This window comes from Halyomorpha halys, unplaced genomic scaffold (assembly GCF_000696795.3).
Source record: "Halyomorpha halys isolate HHAL.00 unplaced genomic scaffold, Hhal_1.1 Scaffold237.1, whole genome shotgun sequence".
Lineage (NCBI taxonomy): Eukaryota > Metazoa > Arthropoda > Insecta > Hemiptera > Pentatomidae > Halyomorpha > Halyomorpha halys.
In genome coordinates, this window is record NW_027112495.1 from 774,004 (window position 1) to 799,385 (window position 25,382).

The 25,382-nt window shown below is 29.9% G+C and overlaps 3 protein-coding genes across 4 annotated transcripts; 2 read left to right on the top strand and 1 right to left on the bottom strand.

Annotated features, from left to right (window-relative positions):
• Window positions 1–916: 916 nt before the first annotated feature.
• Window positions 917–3,554, top strand: spt4 (Transcription elongation factor subunit spt4). The gene is made up of 4 exons (XM_014419412.3): window positions 917–1,089; window positions 1,160–1,266; window positions 1,338–1,393; window positions 2,727–3,554. Exons 1-4 carry the CDS (start codon window positions 1,021–1,023, stop codon window positions 2,843–2,845), a joined length of 351 nt encoding a protein of 116 aa, XP_014274898.1. The 5' UTR covers window positions 917–1,020; the 3' UTR covers window positions 2,846–3,554.
• Window positions 3,555–6,684: 3,130 nt separating this feature from the next.
• Window positions 6,685–18,113, bottom strand: P32 (complement C1q binding protein P32). 2 transcript variants are annotated; one of them, XM_014419389.3, is made up of 6 exons: window positions 17,721–18,113; window positions 17,500–17,565; window positions 10,138–10,288; window positions 8,887–9,095; window positions 8,437–8,525; window positions 6,685–7,086 (listed from the first exon to the last, which is right to left on the bottom strand). In XM_014419389.3, the coding sequence occupies exons 1-6, from the start codon at window positions 17,926–17,928 to the stop codon at window positions 6,937–6,939; spliced, it is 873 nt and encodes a 290-aa protein (XP_014274875.1). In that variant the 5' UTR covers window positions 17,929–18,113; the 3' UTR covers window positions 6,685–6,936. The 2 variants fall into 2 exon arrangements, with proteins under 2 accessions (XP_014274875.1, XP_014274876.1); XM_014419390.3 differs by lacking the exon at window positions 17,500–17,565.
• Window positions 18,114–18,230: 117 nt separating this feature from the next.
• On the top strand, window positions 18,231–21,476 carry LOC106679972 (NCK-interacting protein with SH3 domain). Its single transcript, XM_014419391.2, has 10 exons — window positions 18,231–18,526; window positions 18,681–18,862; window positions 18,941–19,159; window positions 19,241–19,408; window positions 19,485–19,787; window positions 19,862–20,064; window positions 20,166–20,269; window positions 20,356–20,568; window positions 20,865–21,037; window positions 21,118–21,476. The coding sequence occupies exons 1-10, from the start codon at window positions 18,496–18,498 to the stop codon at window positions 21,316–21,318; spliced, it is 1,797 nt and encodes a 598-aa protein (XP_014274877.1). The 5' UTR covers window positions 18,231–18,495; the 3' UTR covers window positions 21,319–21,476.
• The last annotated feature ends 3,906 nt before the right edge of the window (window positions 21,477–25,382 follow it).

Here is a 25,382-nt window from a genome sequence, read left to right on the forward strand (position 1 = left end):
TAATATATTATATAAATTAACAAAATTTACATCAAATTATTTGCATCCACCCCTGACCCCAAAAATGAACCCACCTAGTGGCCCCAAAAATATATCCGTCCTGGATCCCAAAAACAAATCCGCCTAAGGCCCAAAAATTATATTCATTCCATACCTCAAAAATAAATTTGTACCGGGCCCCAAAAATAAATCTATCCTGGCCCCCAAAAAAAATGTGTCATAGGCCCCAAATGGTCTAGATACGCCTATGTTCAAAAATTCAATATTTAAGGAAAGTAATAACTTGTTATCAATCGAAAAAGTGTTCAAGGATTAACTAAAAAACAAAATCAAGGACAAGTGCTACTCTACCTCTAATGTGCAGCAATTTAACACGAAGTCCCCAACCCCCACCAATTTTCTGCTAACGTGAAAAATACTTGAAAACGGGTAAAAATACGTGCATCGGCAGCATTGCATATCTTATCGTTACGTCCATTCATTGCTTTTTTTTTAATATAATTTTGTAATTATTTGAAAGGTGTACAAGTTAGATACATTTTGTATTTTAAAAAATTAAAATTTATAGCTTGTAAATTTTTGTTTATTTATTTACCCGTTTTTTTTGTTTGGTATCAACTTAAAAAATATTATATTTATAAAATTTGAAAAATTATAAAGAATAATGTTCTATGTAAACTTACCTTCCAAGGAGACGAAGGGCCTCACCCAATATTTCATCCCACGTCTCTGTACTTATTGCTACGTTACTAGAAACTATTAGCATTTTTGTAAGAATATAATTTATTTTTACTTTCTGTAGTCAAAAATAAATTGTGTAAATATTACACTATGTCTGCAAGAAAAACGTTTTTATTAGTAGCTATAATCGAAAACATTTGTCACTAATCGATTAGTATAAAATCGTAGAACCTCCGCACTGGTTATTTATTTATAGTATTGTAGTTGTTACATTGTTCCTCACCATTTCAAAATTAGACCTTCTGTTTTGTTTTATAATATTCCTGGTTGGTAGGAACAATGGCTCTCGAAAATATTCCAAAGGATCTGAGATCAGCAAGAGCCTGTTTAGTCTGCTCTTTAATTAAGGTAATTTTCACGCCAACAAAGTGATGATTTCGTTTTTAAAACTTGTTTATGAAGTAATTTTTTTCAATAGTCGTTTGAGCAATTCGAATTTGACGGGTGCGACAACTGTGATGAATTCTTAAGGATGAAAAACAACAGAGAAAATGTTTATGACTGTACCAGCTCAAATTTTGATGGGTATGATTGGCATTAACTTTTTGTTTTCTTTCTGTATCTTTTATTGAACATTTTTTATTTTTCTATTCCAGAATGATAGCTCTCATGTCACCTGAAGACAGCTGGGTTGGTAAATGGCAACGAATCAGTAAGTAATTTATACACATATTAATAAATTTATTTCATATTTCCCATTTATAGAGTACTTGATCTGTGTAAAAGTTTTACAGAAACCTTAGGTTTCTATTATATTTTTATACATTTTATGCATTAGTTAATCATGAGCATATCCAACAATTTACAGCTAATCAACTCAATAATTACTTTCAAGTGAAAATTAATTTGGGTGAGAACAAAATGGTTTACATGGGTATTTCTCTTAACTATTCTTTGTACTCAAAATTAACCATTCCCATTTAAATTGTAGTTTAAATGTGTCCCAAAAGAATTTTTAACAAAATTATGGTTTTTCATATTGAAAGAAGATAGTTGATCGTATGAAGTAGATTGTTGGAAGATAGTTCAGATGGTGGTAAATAAAGGTTTCAAAATAATAAAAGAAAACTATTTATTGTTAAGCAACGTTTTGGCCCACTTTGCAGGGCTGTCAGGTTGAAACAAAGATGTCAACTCTTGAAAAGTGATAATTTAAGGGCTGAAGTTCAGGTGACCTAGTGATGAGGGTTATGGAATAGGTCAGCGATTTTGAAGGCAGGCACTGCGGTGGAGTGTTATATCTTGGTGGCCTCGTGTTTTTTTTATTCATATTGGAAGAAGATAGTTGACAGTATAAAGTATATTGTAGGAAGATAGTTCAGGTAGCGGTCAATAAAGGTATCAAAATTTACTATTTTGATACCTTTATTGACCGCTACCCAGACTATCTTCCTACATTTCTGGTTTTTATTAATTTAAAAATATTAGTGTAATTTACAATTTTAGGTAAATATTCACTCTCAATATGAATCTCTCTAACATATATTTGGATTTTTAATTAACCTTTACTTATTATTATGCAAAAGTAAAAGATCTCTCTATCTCTCTCTCTCTCTACATATATATAAGCACGAGTTCTTATCATTTAAACCAAAAATAAAAAATTGTTTAAGGATTCTATATTGTCTATTTTATAGTGTTTTTAAGATTAATATATGTACCACAATTAATACAGACCATTGCAGATTGAAAAATTCTCTCTATTATAGTTTGAAGTCTGTGAAAAAATATCCCCGAGAAACTTTGAGCAATTAAAGAATTTATATCTTCATTGTTTATGTGAATATTTTGCTGAATGTGCAGTAATGAAATGTATCCCAAAGATCACTAATATCACTTTCTATTGAGATCCTCTTTCGAAGAACTATCTTCTATATTCATGTGAACCAAGCTCGTTCTATGACAATGGTTGCATATATTTTTTACAATTTTATATTTTATCAACAGTATTCAAAAAATTAATTTATTTATTTATTTTTATGCAGATAGATTCACCAGAGGAATATATGCCATATCAGTTGCTGGAAAACTACCCAATAGTGTCATTAGGGATATGAAGAGCAGAGGAATCACTTACAAGCCCAGAGATAAATGTCAAAGATAAATTTGAATCAGATCAATATCTTCTTCAATTTAAAAAAATCTTTTTCTATTTATTTATAAATATACCTTGCAATATAGTATTTAAATTTATTTGAAAATGAGTTCTTATGAACTTTCCCATAGTATTGCATTATGGAGATTTTTCAAAAGGATTTGTAAATAGACATTCACTTTTCCTTTTAGAACTATAATGACTTAATAATATACTTTTTATGTTATCAGTGCCACTGCAGGTTATTTCTGTACAATTTTTTTAAATATGATACTTATTCCATTTAATTTTGAAACAAATTGTCCATTTCTTTACAAACTTTTTAAATTATTTTGTTATAGGTTATAGCCCTGTGAATTAAGTTGAAAATTCAAACTTGATTCAGGTAACAGAAGTTTTTTATTGATGCCGGCAATGATCTAAAATTTGTATTTAAAAGATTGATAATATTTTCCTGTCAGTTTAGTTTCTGGCCTATACATTTATATAAAAAAAAAGTCAACTTTTATTTCACAGTGGTAGGTATAAATCCAAGTCGTGTTTACAACTTATTTATCAGTGGCGCACAAAAATATTTTATTGAATTTGACAATATATTTCTTTTATGTTTCTAAAGAATAAAACATAATTTTTGTTTATGACTTATTATTATGAATTAAGAAGTGTATTTGAACTATAATCATGTAAATAAATAATAAAGTTTTTTATTTTTTAAATATATATTTCTTTTTTTTTCCCTCTAAGATTATTATAATTGTTTAAAGGTTCAAAGTCTAGCTGGTTCAGTCACCTAAATTGATTGTTGAAGTTACCAACCGAATAAAGCAGGCAGGACTATTTATTTAACATGTTATAGGATGGATCATTCTATGTCAATTTAACAAACTCTTGAACCTCACACCTTAAAATCTTAGATCTTGCATTATCTATCCATAGAATGCACCAATACCATGTGTTCATTTCCAAAACTACAATAAAAATATTGGTGAAAAACTTTTCAATAGGATCAGAAGTTGATGAAAAACAAGTGTCAAAATCTCCTGTCTTATTAATTGAATCATAATTTCTGTACTGATAAGTATAAAGGACTAAGTCCATATTCTTGATTTTGCAGGAAGTATGGAAGTTCAAAAAATTCTGTACAAAAACTTATCCGTTCAACACAGTTTTAACCAGGATATTATCATAATATACAACTTTATAACAATCAATAGAGAATTTTTTTCTGAGTCTATGTACTTAACTCAACATAGACATTTTTTAGACTTAAATCTTTTATACTTATCAGTACAGATTTATATCTGGATTGTTTGTTTTCAAGGAAACTTTAATATTAACTGTGATTCAATAATTTAAATGAATGAAGAGTTTAATTTATGACAGTGGAGCTTAAGTTTTTAGTTTTGTATTTAAAACTTGTACTTTCCGACAAAATTAAAATAAAATTTCAAATTAGGTTTCAAGAAATGTCTTGTCCTAACCTATATAGTATTTTAAATAATATGAAAGGACATGTCACATACTGTAAAATGACACCTATCCCTTATCTCAAGCTAAATTAGGGAAAGTTCTGCAGCAGTGCCATAACTTATTTGTTTTTTAGCCCATTAACGAGGCCTTTACAGCTGTGTAAAATTCAATAGCTTAAAAATAATTTTTTCAAATAAAGTAACTATGCCAAATTTTAAGAAAATCTGAGATGGCAGGTTCCAGAAGTGTTGTTTATTGATATACAATAGGAATTGTATATAGCCTTCTCTACTCTTCTCTCCAGGTCCCTTACACCAACAAATCTTGTAAATCCACTAAAAGATTGCATCCTCAAGCCCTGGCAGTAATATGGAATAATAATCATATAGAAGAAAAATGTAACTCTTTATGTTATAGAGCAACTGCAGAGAACAAGTGGACTTGGCCCATTAGAGGATTGGACTTGCAAAACTGAAACACTCAAGATTCAGTTGCACCAAGATGCCAACATTATAACAATATCCATGTCTTTTAATGTTTGTTCAAAAATAAAACCCGAATTTCAATATTCTTAGAGAACAATATCAGTAAATGTGACAAAATAAATTTAAATTTCTTTTCCTGTCAAAATAAATTTAATTAGACCTATGGTTCTCTATCCATAGAATTCTGTACACCACTAAACCAAAAATTGAACCATGTAGGTGCCCCCACCCCATTCCTTACTTGACCAAAAAGGGGAGTACCTCCAGAAAGATATTAGAAAATTAGATTACAAAAAAATTCGTTTTTTAAAAACCTTTTAACTAATATTTAAACATCAGAAAAGGTTAACTATTATTCCTCACAAAATATGTCTCCAAACTCTCCTTTGGCCCACTCTCAGGGTTGTTACAGTTCACAGGTTGGGAGCCACTGATTTAGACCAATATAGTAAGCAAATAATAGTAACTGATATCAATCATTCTATTAATTAATTATTTATTTATTTTTTAATCAATTCCTTGATCAAGCACTAATGATGTAGATCTTTTGCATTTACAACTATACTCGAGGGATAAACTCGAAGATGAAAAACCTAGAGTTCAACTATTCAAGGAATATAATAAAAAAATATTTTGCCTTTTATTTAAAGGAGATTAATTAAATACACTAAATTAACAACAGGAATGGTCCAATTGAATGAATGAATTGTCAACTCGATTTGGGAATTTTTTTGTATTCCATTGAATAATGAGTAACATTTGTGTTGGATCACTAATGACTAAATTATTTAGAATTCCTCACGAAAACTATTCTGACAAAATATTCAACATCCAGTAATATAGAACATGAGTTGATACAAACTAGTAACAAAAACTATACATTTTTTATAGTTAGAAGTAAAATTAAGTAGTGGTCTAAATTAAACAGAAAAAATGTAGTATGAAACTATTTTGTCTTTTAACCATTCTGTTTAATTTCTATCACCCTGATCATCTGAATTATTGTAGTCAATTATCCTATAATTATGAGAGATAGTTGACCGTGGATGATAAATGAGGAAAAGATGTCTTCACTTAACCTTTTCTCCTACATACATCTTCTCCTCATATATCCTATAGATAATTTATTTCTTGAGTAATTCACTTTTTAAAAAAATAACAGAATAACTTGATCAGGTACAAAATAGCAAAGTACCGACACATTACTTACCCCATTAAACAAGTATTTAACATTTGTAATATGACAGTTCACAACACATGACATAACTCACCCCGTTAGGTTAGGGTAGCTTTGTAGAACACATTTTCAATAATACACCTTTTTCCAAGTAAGATTATACTAAAAACTACTAGATGTATAAAAAAGATAGAGGATCTTTTAAATAGTTTTTAATGTAATTTTGTATATAAATAGGTTTTTCCACAGGTTGACCATTTTCAAGATATTTGCCGTGATCTAAAAAAAAAACATGCATTTTTTTTTTTGTTAAAACATTGATAACACTATCCTAATTAGTTAAAAGTTATCAGAAACAAAATGGTTATGTTCAAAATTTAAAAGGATTATTGTAATGGTTTTATGACATGCTTTTTATCTACATAGTCCCTAGTTACATTTGTTTCTTATAGGGATATATTATAATTGGAAATTGTTTTCTTACTAGTAGTTTAATTTTAACCTGAAAATTATCTTCAAAATAAGGATGACCTGTGAATTGCTAAGCATTCACAGCTTACTATTGAGGGGAATCTTAATCAAGGATTCAAACCTTAATTTTTCAGCATAGGAAGCCAGTTGTTGTTTCTTAAACGTATCACACTTCTATTACTATTTTAGATGCATCATACATTAGAGATGCTTGTACAGAGGGAAAAATGAATAAACAAAACATGTATTGGCAAAATATTTAATAAAAAATAAAACAAATCACAATTAAACGGTACATACAAAGGAAACATACAAAAACAAAACTATTTGTATATAAATCAAAGGAAATGAAATGTTACAATACTAACAATTTCCCAATCCATGTCTTTTGACATCCATGGAAATCTCATATAAAATATACACTCTAATATTTTAACTAATCTTAAGATAGATGACTCATCTAAAGAAAGTAGGTGTAATTAACAAATTTTGTATATCTACTTCGGCGAGACAAACCTCTGGATACCTTCAAGCATTCGAATGTAACTATCGTGCTCATATGATGTGGAGAAATCGATCAATTTTTCAACAAATTCATTGCTGATTCCTTTATCTTCGAGAAGGTTCATGAACAAGTCATAAAGTGTCTAAAAAAAAAAACTTATTTAATAAGAAAAATTTAAAAATTCTAAAATTAAGATTTAGTAAAATTTTAACCCGTTTTGAGAATATTCCATCCCTCTCTTCAGCGTTTAATCCATCCCAAAATTATTGGATGAAAAAACCTTATTTCTATGGAAAAAATTATTAACTTTACTTGTAATTTTCTACTATCTGTTCTTACTTAGTGTTGGCTATGCAATATTTAGTTTTAGAAAATTGAACATGACAATGAGCTAACTATATGAAATGCTCAGATCATAGAACAGAGGAAGGAATGAAGTTTAAAAAAGGAGGACCAGACAGCTGATCGGGCTGGTGCAAGGATCCCAGAACACTTGTTCAGAAGGTTGTGGGTTCAATTCCCACCTGGGCCCTGTTTCATAATGAAAGCTAATAGTTCATATATTAGTTCAAAATATAAGTATCAATACAACGTGTTAATTACACTGATATTTATTTTTTTCATGATAGAGAGGACTATTAGTGATATTACAGGAGTTATAAAGTACTAAAGTACAAGTCAGTGTAATTGTATTAAGTTAAATCAACAAGACTAGAAGTATTAGCTTGTACTTTATTATGAAACAGGGCCCTGGTCAATCAATATTTATTTTGCATTGGTCCCAAGAAAAGAATGTTGACATTCCTACTCTAGGGCTGTATAGACAACTTAATGGAGGACTTGAGCAAAAAAAAAAGTTTAAAAAGAGTTAAAATTCCTTCCGAAAATATATCAATTTATATCCTGCGCCTTACATTAATTCTTTCATTTAGTTGATCAAAAATCATTAATTAAAATCCTCTTTTAATAAATATTTAAAATTGCCTTTTGTCTTTCCTTAGGGTCAAAAATTGAAACAATAATTGTTTATTTATATGTTTATCTTGGGCGTTTTGGAGTTACCAGTGATATTGGGTGAGTCACAAGTTAATAAATATTAAACAACTATAGTTGTTGAAGTTCAGTCAATTATAAAATTTAAAAAGATATTAATTAATAAACTAATACATAGTTTTTTAAGTACTGCTTTAAATTCTATACATCACTCATGTATAATTAGTATTCTCCAATGAATATAAAATCCTCAGGCAATTTAACTCTTGCTAAATAGGTTAAGGTAGTGGATCAAGAAATTATAATTCTATTTTGTAAGACATTTTCAGTCATGCTAGTTGCTTCTTTTACATCAGTAAGATGTCTTTATCAGGGAGTCAATTTTTTAATAGTTTTAAATTGAGTCTTAAAATATAATAAGATAGTGATTAGGGGTCAATCAAAATCAATGTCTCATTCTACATCTCACATTATATAAAAACAAAATTAAATAACTTACTCCATCAAGAACTTCTCCAGAAACTGAGTAATTTGAATCTTTCCAATCTCCATCATACATCACTACTTCATCAATAAGAAATAGATCATCTACAAAAAAAAAAAAAGTATTGTTATATTTTCAAATAAAATCATTCAAAGAGCGAAGTGGAAGAACATACTATGTAACGAAAGTTTGAGTCAAGTTCGACTGAATTATTGAGTCTTATAAAACAAAAATCTTTGCAGAAACTGAGGAGAGTTAAATAACACGAAATAGGAAATAAGGTGGAAATTTTTCTCTACCTCGACTAACACAATCAGTTGGCAAACTAGAAGAATCAATCTTCTGACAAGGGATATGACACTACTTTTACCAGTTTTTTCAATAAATAAATAACCAAAATTAAAGATTCTGATTTATTATCAATTTTCTATTTATATAGAAGTATCAAAATGATAAATAACTTACTATAACTCTCTTCTTGCTGGCCTTGTTGTTGAGCAGGTGATACAGTTGAACATGTAAAGCCGAGAGTCTGTCCTCCTCTCTTGATTTCTACTTCGAAAGTAGGCCTAGATTTCATCTCGCCAAGCTCGGGTTTGTCCATGGTAGGCTCAATTTCAGGTTCAACTGGGTCAGTATCGACAGTATGATTGACATTGAAGTTTACTTCAATTCTGGAAGCCAAATTACAATATTTCTATTTTAGTTTTAAATTTGCAACTATTGTTAATAACATACTGCAACTGTTATTTTTTAATAAGATATATTTATTTCCAAACAAAACTAATGTTGGCGATATATTTTATTACACATTATACTCAACTTATATGCATGATAAACCAACACAAATATTTTTTCCATTAATTAAAAGTGCATAACCAGCCATCTATTACTTAAAACCAATTCAAGATAACCAGTCTCAAGTTAACTCCTTACCTTACGATGATGTGTCAGAGATATGGAAAGTCTATTTCGTGGTTTATAACACACGCTATTAGAAGTTAAATCAGCAAAAAAAAAAAAAAAAAAGCAAGGGATTAAAGTAGCTCACAAAAAACCTGGTCATTAACTATCATGTAGTAATGATATAAGATATAAAAGAAATAATTGGTAGAATAAAAAAAATTCGAGTAGCTAAATCATTTCATAAATGAAATTCCACTTTTAAAATAACAGACAAATAGGTTATGTATCAATACATGCAATTAAAAAAAATGTAACAATTAAACATTATTTTATGAATGTTTGATAATATGGTCATCACAATCAAAGTAATAGGATAATATTAATTATTTTGTAAATGTAAATTGGTCTGAGTTCAATATTAATTGTTTTTATTGAAAAATAACTAATATTATTATTTCTTATGACTTAATTAATTTGAAATTTGCAGTGGTTCCCGAACCCTAGAAATCTACGGACAACTAAAAAGTAATGCTACAGAATAAACAAAAGAATTGTATGGCAAATATTTTAGCTCAGGTTGGACAATTTTGAATTGTATGTTTAAAAAAATAAAAAGCAGAATTTTTTGAAAAAATGTCGGAAAACAAATTAACTCAATTTGAAATTAAAATAACACAAACAATCTTAATATTAGACTAATAAGTAGCATACTGATGAGTTCTAGTGAGGTAACTGTTAGAGAGCACTCTGGTGTCAAAGGATAAAAGGATTGGAATTAGTTATCAAAACAAATTAAGGATTATAACTCACATTTCATCACCATTTTGCTTAATAAGGCTGATTTCAGATCCTTCAATTGCAATTTTAAACCCATCAATTTCATTAGGTAATTTTTTACTTTTCAGTAACTTTCTTTCTGCGGATATTTCCTCTACAAGAAAATCAGCAAGTTCTTTTTCTCCTAAAAATTTGAAAAAAAAAAATGTAATAAATTGAATTATTCAAAAACCACAACTGTGATTCATTAAAAAATTACCATGAAAGTCTCTTATGATTAAAAATAAGTTACTAGCTATTAATTGTAGTTTTAGTTTGAAAATAAGCATTAAAGACCTTATAAAGCCATTGAAAGGGACAAAATAGGCCAAACAATTAAATATATATAAACGAAGCAAACAAAGAAATTAAATATTTATTAATCATGCAAAAGATCAATACATAAATTGTTAGAGCATGAAAACAAATCACCATTCAAGACAGAATTTTTTCAGGTCATGAAATGTATGTCATAACTTCACTTAAAGAGCTTTTCATAAATTGTATAAAAAGTATATATCTTGATAATAATAATAAGTATAAATATCTTCACTAGTCGATTATGCTGCACCCGTTTGGGCCTCGAAGCACATAAAGAAATTGGAACATATACATGTGTTGCGGCCAACATATGATCGGTAATCGACTATGTGACAGATGATATAAAAAACAAAACAAATCCGCTCTCTGTTGTTTTTTATACTGCAGACAGATGACTTCTTAGCGCCTCTAGGTTTGCACACACATCGTCTCCTTTATCTCCTCACTACGCACTCATAGTTACCAGCACTCTGGCCATCTTAGCCACGGCGGGCGGACTTCTTCAACTTATCCTCCCAGAGGACAAGGCGGGCGGACGTACGTCCCTTTTGTCGATCTACTTCCACGAGAATGTCCACTCAGAACAACCACAACCGGGGCCCCACCAATCACCAGTGAAATAAGACTTTTTTAATCTTTTGTTCAATTAATTTAGTTTTGTAATATTATTAAGCTTTCTTTTTTTTTTCTAGTTTGTATATTTTGTGTTCCTATTCTTATTATGTTTACTTAGTTAAAAATACAAAAATAACAAAATTCGACTATCCTTTCCTTTTCACGGTTGGGCTAGTAAAGGTTCCTTTTGAACCCCTACCCGCCGTAACATTTTGGTCCCATCCGGGCCGGATATTTTTCTTATTAATTTTTTTTCTCATGGTCCTCCGGTTGTCGAATTTTGTTATTGTACATTTTATTTCTTTTTTTTTAAGTTATTTTTTATAGATAAGAAATATTTTGTAAGGTACTCCATTCCGCCATTAATTAATTTCGTTTATCTTGTCCTCTTTCTTCACTTATTATCTTTCAGTTTCAAAAGTCAATCTTTCCTCACCAATGACAGCCAAGACCCATACTAGTCCTCATTCTACCAACAATAGTACAATTACAAAGTGTCCAAGCTTTAAGAGAGTCCTCAATAACCATTGTTATAATTTAGGTACAGTAGAAGAATCACTTCAGCCAACCAGTAATTCTAAAGATCTTCCTCAAAATTCTGGAGTCGCAGGCATACCTCCCTGTTCCAATTCTACATGCCATTCTAGTTCACTGGGTCATTGTAGTAAATTTATAAATCCCTTAGTGGTACAACACAAAAAACATTCTGTCCGTTCAGTTGTGCCAGAGCCACTTATTGACATTTTGTTGGAAGTTACCTCCATACAAACTCTCTCACAACAGTTACCCTCTTCTTTGGGGTCTCCTAGCAGTCCTCATGGTCCTATCTACTGGGCTCCAAGGGCCTGAATCATTAAGGTCAGATCGTTCCGCTACATCTGATCCTAATAAATCTAACGACATTTCGTTAGAAAATATTTTCATCCAAGACGAAACTCCAGGATCAAAACACCCAGCTGCGTCAGATTCTAGTTACCCTAGCGACATTTCGCTGGTAAATAATTGTCTTTCATTTCCCTCACAATTGCGGCGCACCTCCATGAGGTCCCCAATTGGTGGTCAACCTGAACCTACCCGCCTCCCTCAGCCTGAAATCCCAAGATCTAAACTGCCTAATCCATTAAACACTAATAAAACCAATGACATTTCGTTCAATGTTACCTTTATGCAAAATAACTCACAGCACTTACCCTCTTCTTTGAGGTCTCCAGGCAGTTCGCTTGGTCCCTCCGAGCTCCATGAGCTTGATCCCTTGAGATCAGATCGTTCAGCTTCATCTGATCTTATTAAATATAACCACATTTTGTTAGAAATTACATTTCTCCGAAATGGTTCTTTACGTCTCAACCCCAAGAGGTCTCTACTCAGTGATCAAAAACTTCTCCTCATTAGTGTTTCTAAGTTTGTAACTCATAGACCTAGACGCCCAGCTGCATCAGATCCTCCCATACCAACGCTATTGCGTCAGGACTTCATCATCCATGAGATGATGCACTGCCGCACTTTACCTCCAAGAGGTACTCAATGAATTACCGCCTTCCTCCTGTTCGCTACATAACTCTCGAAGAGGCCCTGCAGCTGAAAAGGAAACTCATATATTTCATTCGGTTAAGTTGCGAACGCATTGCTTATCAGCCATTGCAACCGCTCAACTCGGTCATCATAACCAGGGGAACGTAGGAAGCCGATAATTTTCCTAAGTGGTTATGCAAAGGTTGCAAGCAATGTTCATCGAAAAAAAGTTCCCCATAATATTCTTGTGTATCACTTCAAAAGTCTATTTATTTTCTTTCATCTTATTTTCGTCTCAGATGCCCCACAATAAGATTAATTATTACATGCACCAGAGATCTCGTAAAATTAATCCGCCCTCTTTCATTACTTTTGCCATTCCAACCACTCCAGTCTATTCTTCATACCTTGTTTTTCTCTTCGCGCTTTTCCATAATTTCCGCGGTTTTCTCTGGGCAACATTTCCTGTAGTACCAAATACCTAATTTCTCTGATACTATATACTAGATAAATTTTAAACGGGCGGAATGGTGTGCTCTTTTATTACGCCACTTGTTCAAATCCTGCTGCAGTCATAACCCTGCTCAATCTGAGGCAAGCTCACCTTTTACAAACATTCAAACCATTCTCAACTCTAGACCTCTTACTCCCTTGACCAATGAACCTAACAACATGTAACCAAAACCTAACCTAACAACATGTAACCAAAACCTAACCTAACCACTCCTTGCCACGCCAGAAGATGTTATGGATATATGAGAACGTCAACCTACTGAAGCGATGGCCGGTAGTGAAGCTAATCTCTCAACACTGTTGGCCAAGATTGAGAATGAAGAATTTACAACAACAGACATTACCAAGAACAACCTTAACATCAGTGACCTCGTAATCATAAACGAGAAGTATACATTTTTCAAGATTTGACCTATCGGAAGAATCATCGCCACGCATTCTGGGCAAGGTGGGATCGTGAGAGTGCCAAATCTAAAAACCAAAAACTGGAGAATGTCAGCACCAAATCATCAAACTAGCTCTCCTTAATCCCGTTAGTATCAATTTAAAATTTTTAACAAATTTTAGGCGGGCGGTATGTTGCGGCCAACATATGATCGGTAATCGACTATGTGACAGATTATATAAAAAACAAAACAAATCCGCTCTCTGTTGTTTTTTATACTGCAAACAGACAGATAACTTCTTAGCGCCTCTACGTTTGCACACACATCGTCTCCTTTTTCTCCTCACTACGCACTCATAGTTACCAGCACTCTGGCCATCTTCGCCAGCTACTTCATCTTAGCCACGGTGGGCGGACTTCTTCAACTCATCCTCCAAGAGGACAAGGCGGGCGGACGTACGTCCCTTTTGTCGATCTACTTCCACGAGAATGTCCACTCAGAACAACCACAACCGGGGCCCCACCAATCACCAGTGAAATAAGACTTTTTTAATCTTTTGTTCAATTAATTTAGTTTTGTAATATTATTAAGCTTTCTTTTTTTTTTCTAGTTTGTATATTTTGTGTTCCTATTCTTATTATGTTTACTTAGTTAAAAATACAAAAATAACAAAATTTGACTATCCTTTCCTTTCTACGGTTGGGCTAGTAAAGGTTCCTTTTGAACCCCTATCTGCCGTAACAACAAGTGAGGTTCTACAAGCAACTGCTGTGTTTGCAACGAAACACCCCACACTTTTTATAGTAAAACTAGCAGTTGCAACCATTCCTCTGGGATATCACATTTTAAAGCAAACTTTGTCCTGGTCAGTAGAATTTCTTAACATGAGTTGTAATTGCTTTGAGAAACAATGTTATGCTGCTGCAGCTAGACAGTAACAACCATTTGAGTTTCCAATATAATTGAGTAACACAGATAAGAAAACTATTGGAGAGCTTCGGAATGTTTGATCCAATACTATTCAATGATCTGCCAAGTATCAGAATTAGAATATGGGTGATCTTGGAAAGATAAAAGGAATTTGTCAAAGATACAGACCTCTTGTTATTACCATAATCGACCTATATCCCGTTGTACGGTAACAGATGCTCCTCAAAGCTACCTAATAATCAGCTGCCCCATAGCTTTGAGAATTTGAGAATAACTGTTCGAATACGACTATGCGGTAAATATGCAATTACTCTAAGTGTCAGTCCGCACAAATATATTTTGGACCCACAGAAGCTATGTCCAACTTGTGATGGAAGGACATCGGAGAGTTGAGTCCATTTTTTAAAAAACTACCCAGTGTATCATGAGAATCGAATCCGATACATGGCAAAACAAAGCTATATTAACCAAAACCAGTTGTATGAATTTTTGACTGTACCCTCACAATCGGATCTTAAACTTCTAATGTAGTGTTATATATGTAACTGAAGGCTTTGTGATATGTGATATCACTGATTTATATATGTATATATCACAAAGCCTTTAGAATTGAACAAATTAATACTTCGAATTGGACACCATACATCTTTACAATAAGATATATAATTTTTGTTTCTTTTATTTTATTAAATAAGTAATGTCGTTTTATACTATATTATTATAATTTATATTATATTATTATCATGTAATATACTATCAATTTCAAAGTAACATTACAAAAATATATTTATGAAGGCTTATAAAGACTAGCTCAAATTAGGGTTAGGAGAAATTATTAATTATTTCATAATTAATATTATTTCAGATTAATTATAACTGAAATGGCACCACAAGATATGCATTGGAATTATAAATAAAACACAGCTTTAGCATGCAAAGCAAATAGTTAGTAGAAAAACTTAACAAATTATAAAGCTATTCACCAAGCAATCAGTTAATTAATAAACAAACCAAAAAACCAGTAAACCTTATCCCATTCTTTAATGTACTGCAACTGAAAGGTTGTAATTATGAGAATAACAAATAAATAAAGGGCTTACAGTCCCTGCCACCCCCTCTAACCAATGAATTCTACTAAAACCCAAATCTCTTAATTCAGACTCTTAAATCTCCTAATTTAAACTTGCACCATGTCTTGCTTGCTCTAAGTCCTCACCCAAAGACATCAATGGGAGTCTAATACAGATATTGATATTTTTATTTGACTTCAAAGAGTTTAATTTAGTAATAAAAATATAATGCCAAAAAAAGGTCTAGTTAATAAAGCAGCGAGTCATAAAAATGATGATGGATTGACTTAATTTGTTATTTTAATACAATAAAGGTTGATATCATCTTAATTCCTAGACCAGTGTATCCTAGAGTTTGGAACAAATACTTTATTTTAACCCTATTGGTAGCAGTAGGATAATGGCAAAACACCTACATTAACATTACATAAAACAAAGTGAAGAGAATGAACTATGAATTTTGTAATATGGTACGGGGAATGAAAATTATTTTAATAAAATATTTGAGTTTCTAGAAAATTTAATTTCCTAATACTTAAATTATTCCATAGAACCCCCGATAAGGCTCATAAAACCTGATGTGCTCCTCCAAAATTGGTTTGTCAGGTGCAACAAGGTACTTCTGGCTTTAAAATAAAATGGAGGTAACAGTTGTGTCATGTTACCTTCTTAATGAGTTGTTAGGGTAACCACATATGATGTATATTCCAACAACCACTTTTATGTCTATCAGGAACTGGATGGAGCATATATAGTAAGGGTTTTTCCCTCCCAAAACCTGTACTGCACATGCTGCGTACAGTTCCGGACAGTCAGATGTGGTTACTGGAACAGATCTATAGTGTGTTAGATCATAAAAACATCAATCAAGATGTATATTTAATTATAACTTGGTTTATTTCTTTAACAGGATAATTATTTATATAAATAAAATTTTACCCATTTTAATCTCAAAACATTTTTATTCTATTAATAAGTCAGACGTTTTGGTCAATTTGGCCAGCCTCAGGGACAATCTTAATAAAATATTAGAACTAAATAATTTAAAAAACAACTTCATGCAGGCTATTCTGCCCAGGTCAATCCAAAAAATTACCTAATTAGTCAATTTTCACATTAAATTCAAATTATTCATCACAGTCACCTCCTTTGTTAAAAATTTATCACTACCTAAATGTTTAACAAAGGTGACTGTGATAAATAATTTTAATTTAATGCAAAAATTGACTAATTAGGGTCATTTGTTGGATTGACCTGGGCAGAATACCCTGCATGAAATTGTTTTTAAAATGATTTAGTTCAAATATTAAGATTTTAAAGTACTAAGATGTCCCTGAGGATGGTCGAAACATCGGACTTATAAATAGAATAAAACTGGATAAAATTTTATTGATTTTAAACAACATTAACAAGTCTCAAGAAAGTGTTAAAATTATAAATAAAGTAGGATAATTATTGCTGAGTCGACATGTTCGAGCATATAAAATTATTCTAGATGTATTGACAAAAATGTTATTTAATCTGTCTCCTAAAATAAGTTCAAAAAATAATAAATAACTAACAAGGTATGGCCAATGAAAAAAATTATTGAACAAGGCATTTATCATAATTAGAATCAAAGGATCAGAAGGATGTTACCAAAAGTAATATCAAAAACTACTAAATAATTCTTAGCTCAGCCCCCACCACTTCAGCAATGCTCTATCTTCCTCTTAGAAATTATAACCTATCCCTAAGAATCTTCTAGAACCCTGTTTTAAGATCATGAATGGAACATAAAATTAAACAGTAATTTGATTAGATTAGGTTTCTAAATCACTAGGAAATATAAATCAAATTACAGATTCCTTCGAATTAATTTATAACATATACAATACTAAAAATAAGTAATGTTCTTATAATTCTTATCAAGTACAAATAAATCACTTGAAAATATGCAATGTGGGTACAACATTTAAAAAATTAAACTAATTATTTCATATCAATTTTTTAATTAAATCAATTCATACCTTGAGTAATATCGGTTGCTACTCCAGAGGCAGTTTCTGTAGCAGTTTTAGACAGGAAATTACCACCTTTCAGAAGGAATAGGGTTAGTAATAGACATTAACAATTAGAAGCTAGTATAAGGTATTAAGAAACTAATCATATTTTAATTTGTGTAAATTTTATGTTAACATAACATCCCTTTTCCCAACATCCCTATACAAGAAATCAATTGATGTAATACCTCGAGTGTGTACACTTCTTAAAGAAGAACACTGACAAAAATTATGTTTATGGCATTTATGATGAAAAGTTTCCTGAGATTGCGACAAGTTCCAAATACTCCTGCTAGCTTGAACTTTGGTAACATTAACTACGGAATTCGTTCCGAAAAGTTTTCCAGCCGACTTAAGAGCGGGAATTCTTAAAGCATTCTTAATTATTACACTCATTTTGATAGTTATCAAAATGTACCGGCACAAGGAGCTACAACGTGCTATCAAACATCCAATGCTCTCTGAACAGAAGTACCAACATAACAGTATTCGTCGACTATGAAGATAAATTTACATTTTTTATGAAAATATGATAAATGTTTATGATGAACTCCTTTTTAAATTTTTCAGATCTATTAAAAATACTTCATGATCAAAAGTGCATTATGTAAAAGTATTTATAAAAACGATCTTAACATGTGTATATTTCGTGTTTTGAACAAATTCTAAAGTTTGTCATTTCTCTTTGTCATAAATTAAATTTAAAGCCATTTATATTTTTTATTGTCTACTCTTCTGTACTTTTAAAAATAAAATGTTTCAAGTGATTTCAAAATAGTGAAACTTGTTATATCAATGCCTTTATGGGACTGTTATCAATTCATAAATAAATACTTGATAATTTTGGTTTGATTTGAAAAAAAATGACATCTTACATTAATTTTAGTATATCATTAGTTGGTTTCTATCAGTATTAATTGCTTCGATTTCTGATTACATAAATTTTTATCGTGGGCTTTAATTATGGACAATTATCATAAAATTAGAAAGGAAGGTATATTCTTTGATAGTTTCAGTATTTTATTATAAATAAGTTTTTTTAAGTTTGCTCAAGAAAACTAGTTCAGGGGATTCCTTTAATGAACATGATTGTTTGAACTGTACAGATTTTTAAGATAAGAATTGATACAATGTCCTTTTTTTTTTAGAATATGAAATGCTTCAAGCTATGTATGATTTTACAGCGACTATAGCTCAGACATTAAGTTTTAAGAGAGATGAGTATTTCATATTTCATTCAAACAACAATATTAAAAAGAATTGGTGGTATGTAATTAATTCCAGTGGGAAAGTTGGATACATTCCTTCCAACTACGTTGCAACAACATTGGTAAGTTTTATAATATCTTAATTTTAGTTTAGATTGAATATCTTACATTATTTTTTAAATTAACAAATTATTGTTTAGGTTAATAAAGGAAAATGTATTGAATTTTTGAGCAATGCAATTGAAAATCTTAGTTGTGATATTTCCAAGGAAGGAGGAACTGATAAGCAATTAGAAACTATGAAAGAGCTAATATCGAAGAAACAAGAAATTATTGATAGGAGACATAAATCTCCAGTTGCTGTAAAAGAAAAATTAACTTCATCAAAATCGTTGCCTAATTCACAAACCAATCAATCTGTATGAAATCAATTTTGTTATTATGACAGTTAATAACGTGATTATATAAAAACACTTTTTAATTATTTTTATCATTTTTAGGAAATAAAAGTTTCAAATAGTGTACCAGAGCATTCCCCTCTTGTGATGAGAGTATCGCAATCAGACACAAAAATAACTCCAAGTAATGAAAGAAATGTCCCTGACTCCACCGTTTCAATTCAAGGTTGTAATGTCACTGTTAATTCTGTTTATTCATTAATACAGATGGTAAGATTTAAAGATTATGTTAGCATTAAAATACCTGGATAGTGTTACAAAAGAAATGAAAAACTTTTGGTTGCAGGTCAGGTGTCAGACAGGATTAAGTCATGAAGATTCTCGTATTGCTGTTGGAGTTGTCGCTGAAGGCTTACTGGATGTTCTTCCATCAGCAGCTTCTCCTGGATTAGAGAAGGTCCTAGACCAGTTACGATCTCCTTTAGAACCTCCTTCAAGTCTTATCGATAAAACCCAAGATGCTATATTAATGAGAAAAGCTTTAAAACACCTCACAGCGGCACGGGATGATGCACAGCAACGTTCATGGGCTCTTTGGGACGATGAAGCTGCTATCAGGCAATCCATTTTAGATCTGTCTTCTATACTAGTGAGTACATCTTGGTTCAATATTTCTTTTGATTCAGCATTATTGCCTAAAATATATTTACATATTTTTTCTAGACCAATGCTGACCCCATTATTTGTAAAAGAGTACTTAAAACAAATGAATTTTCGGATATTATAATGTTAGTTGATTATTATCAAATGGAGGAACGAACCAGTATCAGACAACTTCTTATTCAAGCATTTGCTGTAATGTGTTGTTTAGACTTGGTCATTATAAGCTTGCTGTTAAATTCTGTGCTTCCTATGGAATTGGCCAGGTATATATTCTGAGACCTTTGTACAGTATTTTATTTATGAATATTTAACTTGAGCTAGCATTTTTTTTTTTTTTTTTTAAATTCACTTATTGTAACAATAGGGAAATGCAGAGTAATGTAAATTCTAGTCTGAAATTACACAAGCCTGCAATGTTGTTAGCCATGATTCTTTCGTCTGGTGAGGCAATGCCCATTACACATTTAGGTATGCATAATGTAATATTTCATTTTTTCTCTTTGACTAAATTATTTATCCACATTATCAAATGATTTATTTTTATTTTTTTTTAGATCAGTTAGGAATAGATTTCATAAAAATGATATTGGAAGTAATTGAATTGGAAGCTAATTCAGAAATCGGAGATACCATGTTATCCTTAATATTATCATATAATTTACAATTTAAGCCTAAATCTCCTGCAAACATCACAATTCAAGCAGTTTCAGAAGTTCATGCTACTAAAAATTTTACAGAAAAGGTTCTTCTGCTCATAAACCGAGAAGGTAAGTTAATTATTCTCATATTTTTAAAAGTGAACTATATATCATGGAGTAAACATTATAGCTGAATATTTACAATTCAGCTTCTGGCAAAAACTAGATATATGAACTTGTCTAGTTATAACTAGGAATTTTTTCATGATGATGAACTTATGTTAATAAACTATACAATTATGGATTGTCTATAACATTTAGTCATAGCATATTGTGGCCTTAATGTAATTTAATTTTAATTCTTCTTTTTCCGCTGACCTAGAATATCTTCATTCCATATAATATATTGTTATTTTTTATTTTAGTTGATCCAGTTCTTAATTTAAAAACACCTGTATCACCTTGCAACTCTGTACTCAAACTTTTGATGGATTTATTTGAAAATCCCTGCACCGCTGAATTATTCTACACTAATGATGTTCGTGTACTTATTGACATAATAGTGAGGCAGCTTACTGATCTTCCCCCTAAGGACCAGGTTCAATTAATTGATTTACTAATCATATCTTTCAATTTATTTGAAATGTATTGTTATTTATATTGAGATTTCTGTTTTAGAAACGTACAAACTACTTAGAGCTCTGTAAGTTGGTTCTTACAAGTTGTGACCCATTAGCTTTCGAACATCGATTGGATGAATTAAAATCTCGTTTCTGTTATATCCTTACCGAAGAAATACCTCAAGTTGATGAAGATAAAAATGTTGTTCGCGAAATTGCTGCAAGTTTACCAAAGTTTTTCGGTGAGTCGTTAAACTAAGTAATTTTAATTCAAGAATATTTATTTATTCTTTTGGATATTTATTGAACTTTAAATGAAATTAATGTGTTCCTTATTTTTTCTTAAACTTGTTTTACTCTTAATTTCAACTCAATGAAATTTTATAGTCAAAAACCCAAATAGTAGCTTTTTTTTTTTTTTTTTTTTATCTTTTGAAAAAAGATACAAGAAAATCAAATTTTTATTCTATTTAAATTGTTAAATATTTTATTTTTAAACATTTTAATATGTATTGTTGAACAGTTTTATGTACTTTTGGCTATCCTTGAATAGTTTAACTTAATATATGTTAGTTAATTACAAATATTTTATTTTTATCTTGAAATAATATTGATAATAACAATAAATAATAATAACAATTGAACCTCTTTCATCCCATTGGACGTGGTGAGTATTTAAGTTCATGTAAGAGCGCAAGTAATGAACACATTTGCTGCAGTGATCATGACTTGTAAATATGCACTGTAAAGATTTTTAAATAATAAAATATAAACTGACTATCCATGGTATTAAATTAAAACTTGTTGAACCAAAGAATTACTAGATTACAGAAGGGTACTAAAGAGGTTCAACTCTATTTCTAAATAATACATTCTATTTAAAGACTGGCCCTGATTTAATTATATAAACTGGTTAATATATTGTTTAAATGATATTTGTTGTCAAATATTACAACTTATAACTTGAAAATGCTTCTTTTTGAATGGTTTTAATTCATTGCATGATTCTCTCTAACATTAATGTTTATTAATGAAAAGAGTATTTGTTTCTCAGAAAAGATTTTGTCTGATCATAAAAATGAATTGGAACATAGTTTTTTTTATAAATCACTGTTTTCTAATATGTCTTTCACCTTTCGATTTTTATAAATTAGGGTTTATCAATTGTAAATTGACTTAACCTCTCCTATAGTCAGCCCTGCACAATAAATCCCAGTCATATTAGTTAGTGCAAGAGCCCGGTGAAAAAAATCAATTTGAGCGTTAGCAGACATCTTTATATCTAATGGTTCCTGAGACATATTTTTTCATAAACCAAAAATTTTGTCCGTACAACTAGAAGACAAATTGCTCATTGCAATAAGTAATAATGAAAGTAGAACTTGAAAAAAATATATATATATTTTTCCCATTTGGTAATACTTTTGAAAATTTTTATAATATAATCATTAATTTAGAGTAATATTAAAACATAAAAACATCAGAATCGCTATTATTGCTTAAAATATTCCTCCTGATGGGCAATTCATTCAGTTTTTTTTTCATTTCCTTGAAATCAAAACAACTTGTTGAGAGGTGTGGGACATGCAAATAATCATATTTTGTACGTCATCTTCCCTTTTAGTTACTACATTGATACAATTTTGTTTATTTATTGGAGTATTATTTTTAAATTTCTACCTATTTAACTTTTAACAAAGTTGAATCCTCATTAATCATCTAAATAAAAATTCTATAATTATTTTTGGAGCAAATAAGTGTTGTTTTTTTTGTGTTTTTATTCGGATACTCTGTCTTATTGGGACAGATTGGAGGTGTCCCAACTGTATAGAGTCTATTATATTGATTTGAGATAAGTTCCTTATGATTTTAGTAATAGTTAAGCATTTATATTTTTATTACATTGAACATTGTTAACCAGTATTTCATGATTTAAATAATATTCTTTTTCTTTACGTTTGGATTGAAACATTCCTTTATGCCAGTAGATTAAGTAAATATTAATTTATTCTGTTTTTCTTAAATATTAAGTATAATTAATTCAAGGATAGTTATTATATGATATTATAGTTAATTTATGTGTATATTTTTTATATTATTTTTACATTTTTAAAGATTTATAATATTTTTAATTTATATGTGCTAAGCCAGGTGTATTATGTCCATTTATGTTAGTTTATGTAATTCAATTCTAAGTTTTAATTTTCTTGTAAAATGCTCAAGCCAAAAAAAGATTAATAAAGTGGTTTATAATATGGAGGTGCGTATGTTAGTAAAATGATTATCCCAGAATGCATTTGTATATATTTGAAAATTGGGACAATACATGTTTTACATCCTGTAACATGAAACAATAAGGTATTAAAAAAAAAAATGATAAATTTTTGAAAAATCGAGACGAGCCTTATAGTTTTGTAATTAAGATGAGATAAGCACACAAGTATGTAAAGTATTTATTTAAATTTATAATTATTGAAGCATATTAAATTTTTGTATACTTTGCTATTTATTTTTGAATCTATCTTTCTTTTAAACCTGTAAATATTGTATGAATACTTCATAAGAAAGTTGATAGATTGTTCGCATTTATTTATTAAAATGAAACAAAAACATAAAATAATTTCTGTTTCTTTGGATGGATAATATGTTACAATATTTATTCTACCTGGTCGTATCATTAGAAATGTCCATTTTTTTAATTAAAAAGAAAATACGATGCTTCTTGTCTTCTAAAACCTTACTATGAACTTTAGAATTTTAGCAAAAAAACTTAAAATCATTAAGGAAATATAAATTCATGTAAGATATTTTTTATTGCTTAATCATTTTTTTGTACAATTAGCTTTTTGTAAAACAATATGAGATCTTCTTTAACCATCAGTCAGGCGCAATATAAGTTCTGTCATGTTTTGGTATAACTCTTCTTTAAGGTTAAAAGATAAATGTCAGCTTAGAGTTATGGGAAAAATTAACAAATTAACTATTTTACTTTATAAAAATATGAATTTGCATTTTAAAGTATTTCTTTTATACAATCGTCTGAATAATCCTCATAAAAAATATTTATAGAATATGATTGGGTGCTATTCATCTCACCCAAAGAAAGAGAGAAAAATGCTTTATTTATTAATAAGGAATGCTGCCCAAATACATTAGGTTACCATAGTAAACATTTTACTAATCAATCATATATGATATAATATAAACACTAACTTAAACAAATTAACCAAGATACAATTTTTTCAACACAAAGCAGTGTTCTTTTTTATAACTAAGTTGCATTACATTTAATTACATTACATTTTTAATTTAACTTTTTATTGCTTTTTCTATTTTTTCCCCCTTTCTGTTTTGTTCTTAACAGTATATACCGACTCTCGAATATCTCATATTTCCCTTTTCTGGTGATGAGTCATAAATATCTAATTTATTATACAGGTTTTATTTAAGTAAATGGACTCTGGATGGAAGTATATGTTAATACTTCCTATAAGCGCACATTAAAAAAATAAGTAATAAAAAAATTAAGTTACGAATAAATGAAAATGTAGGACTAAATTAATGTAAAATAGTAGAAGCTGTAATAAAGTTAAAAACAAATAAATAAATTAAAAGCTAACAAATAAGTTAGAAACGGACAAATTATAGATTATATAATAGTAAATACTATTGAATTACAAATAGAAACATGATTATTTTAAGTAAATAAAAATTAATTATGAAAAAATTAAAACTTTAATAAATCAAAAATACTTGAATAATCGGGTGCTACACATCCAGTAGATTATAAAGTCACTATCTAATGTACACAAGGCATTAGAAATTTTAATTTTTTGCTTGTATGACTTGGATAATGTGGAATTAGGAAGAATCCTAACCCTTTTTCAGGTTTTCTTTCCAAAAACTAGGTATTTCATCTCAGATTAGTTGCGCTTGACCGAAGGTTCATTGGTGAGAACCAACTAATTTCAATTTGGATGATCATCAGTTTTGAACAAGTATTGGCTTTAAATTAAAATTCTCTAATTAGTTAGTCATTATTGCATTTACTAAAATTTTATTGTCATTCCCTTCAAAACTGACACTTCATTTGATACAACCTAATATTAACTAACAGACTTTCCTCTTTCGTATTCAATTCATTTGATTTTACAAATATCCAAAATAGCGTTTTCAGAAATGGCAAGTTTTTATTGATTTGCTATTTTCTTTAAAAAATACAGGGTTGCTTCAGGGTATATATATGTCAGCATTGCTGGACAAATGTTTCCTGGTCTTGGTCTCTATTCTAGCTTTTAAAGTATTTTGGCTTGAATCATTTTT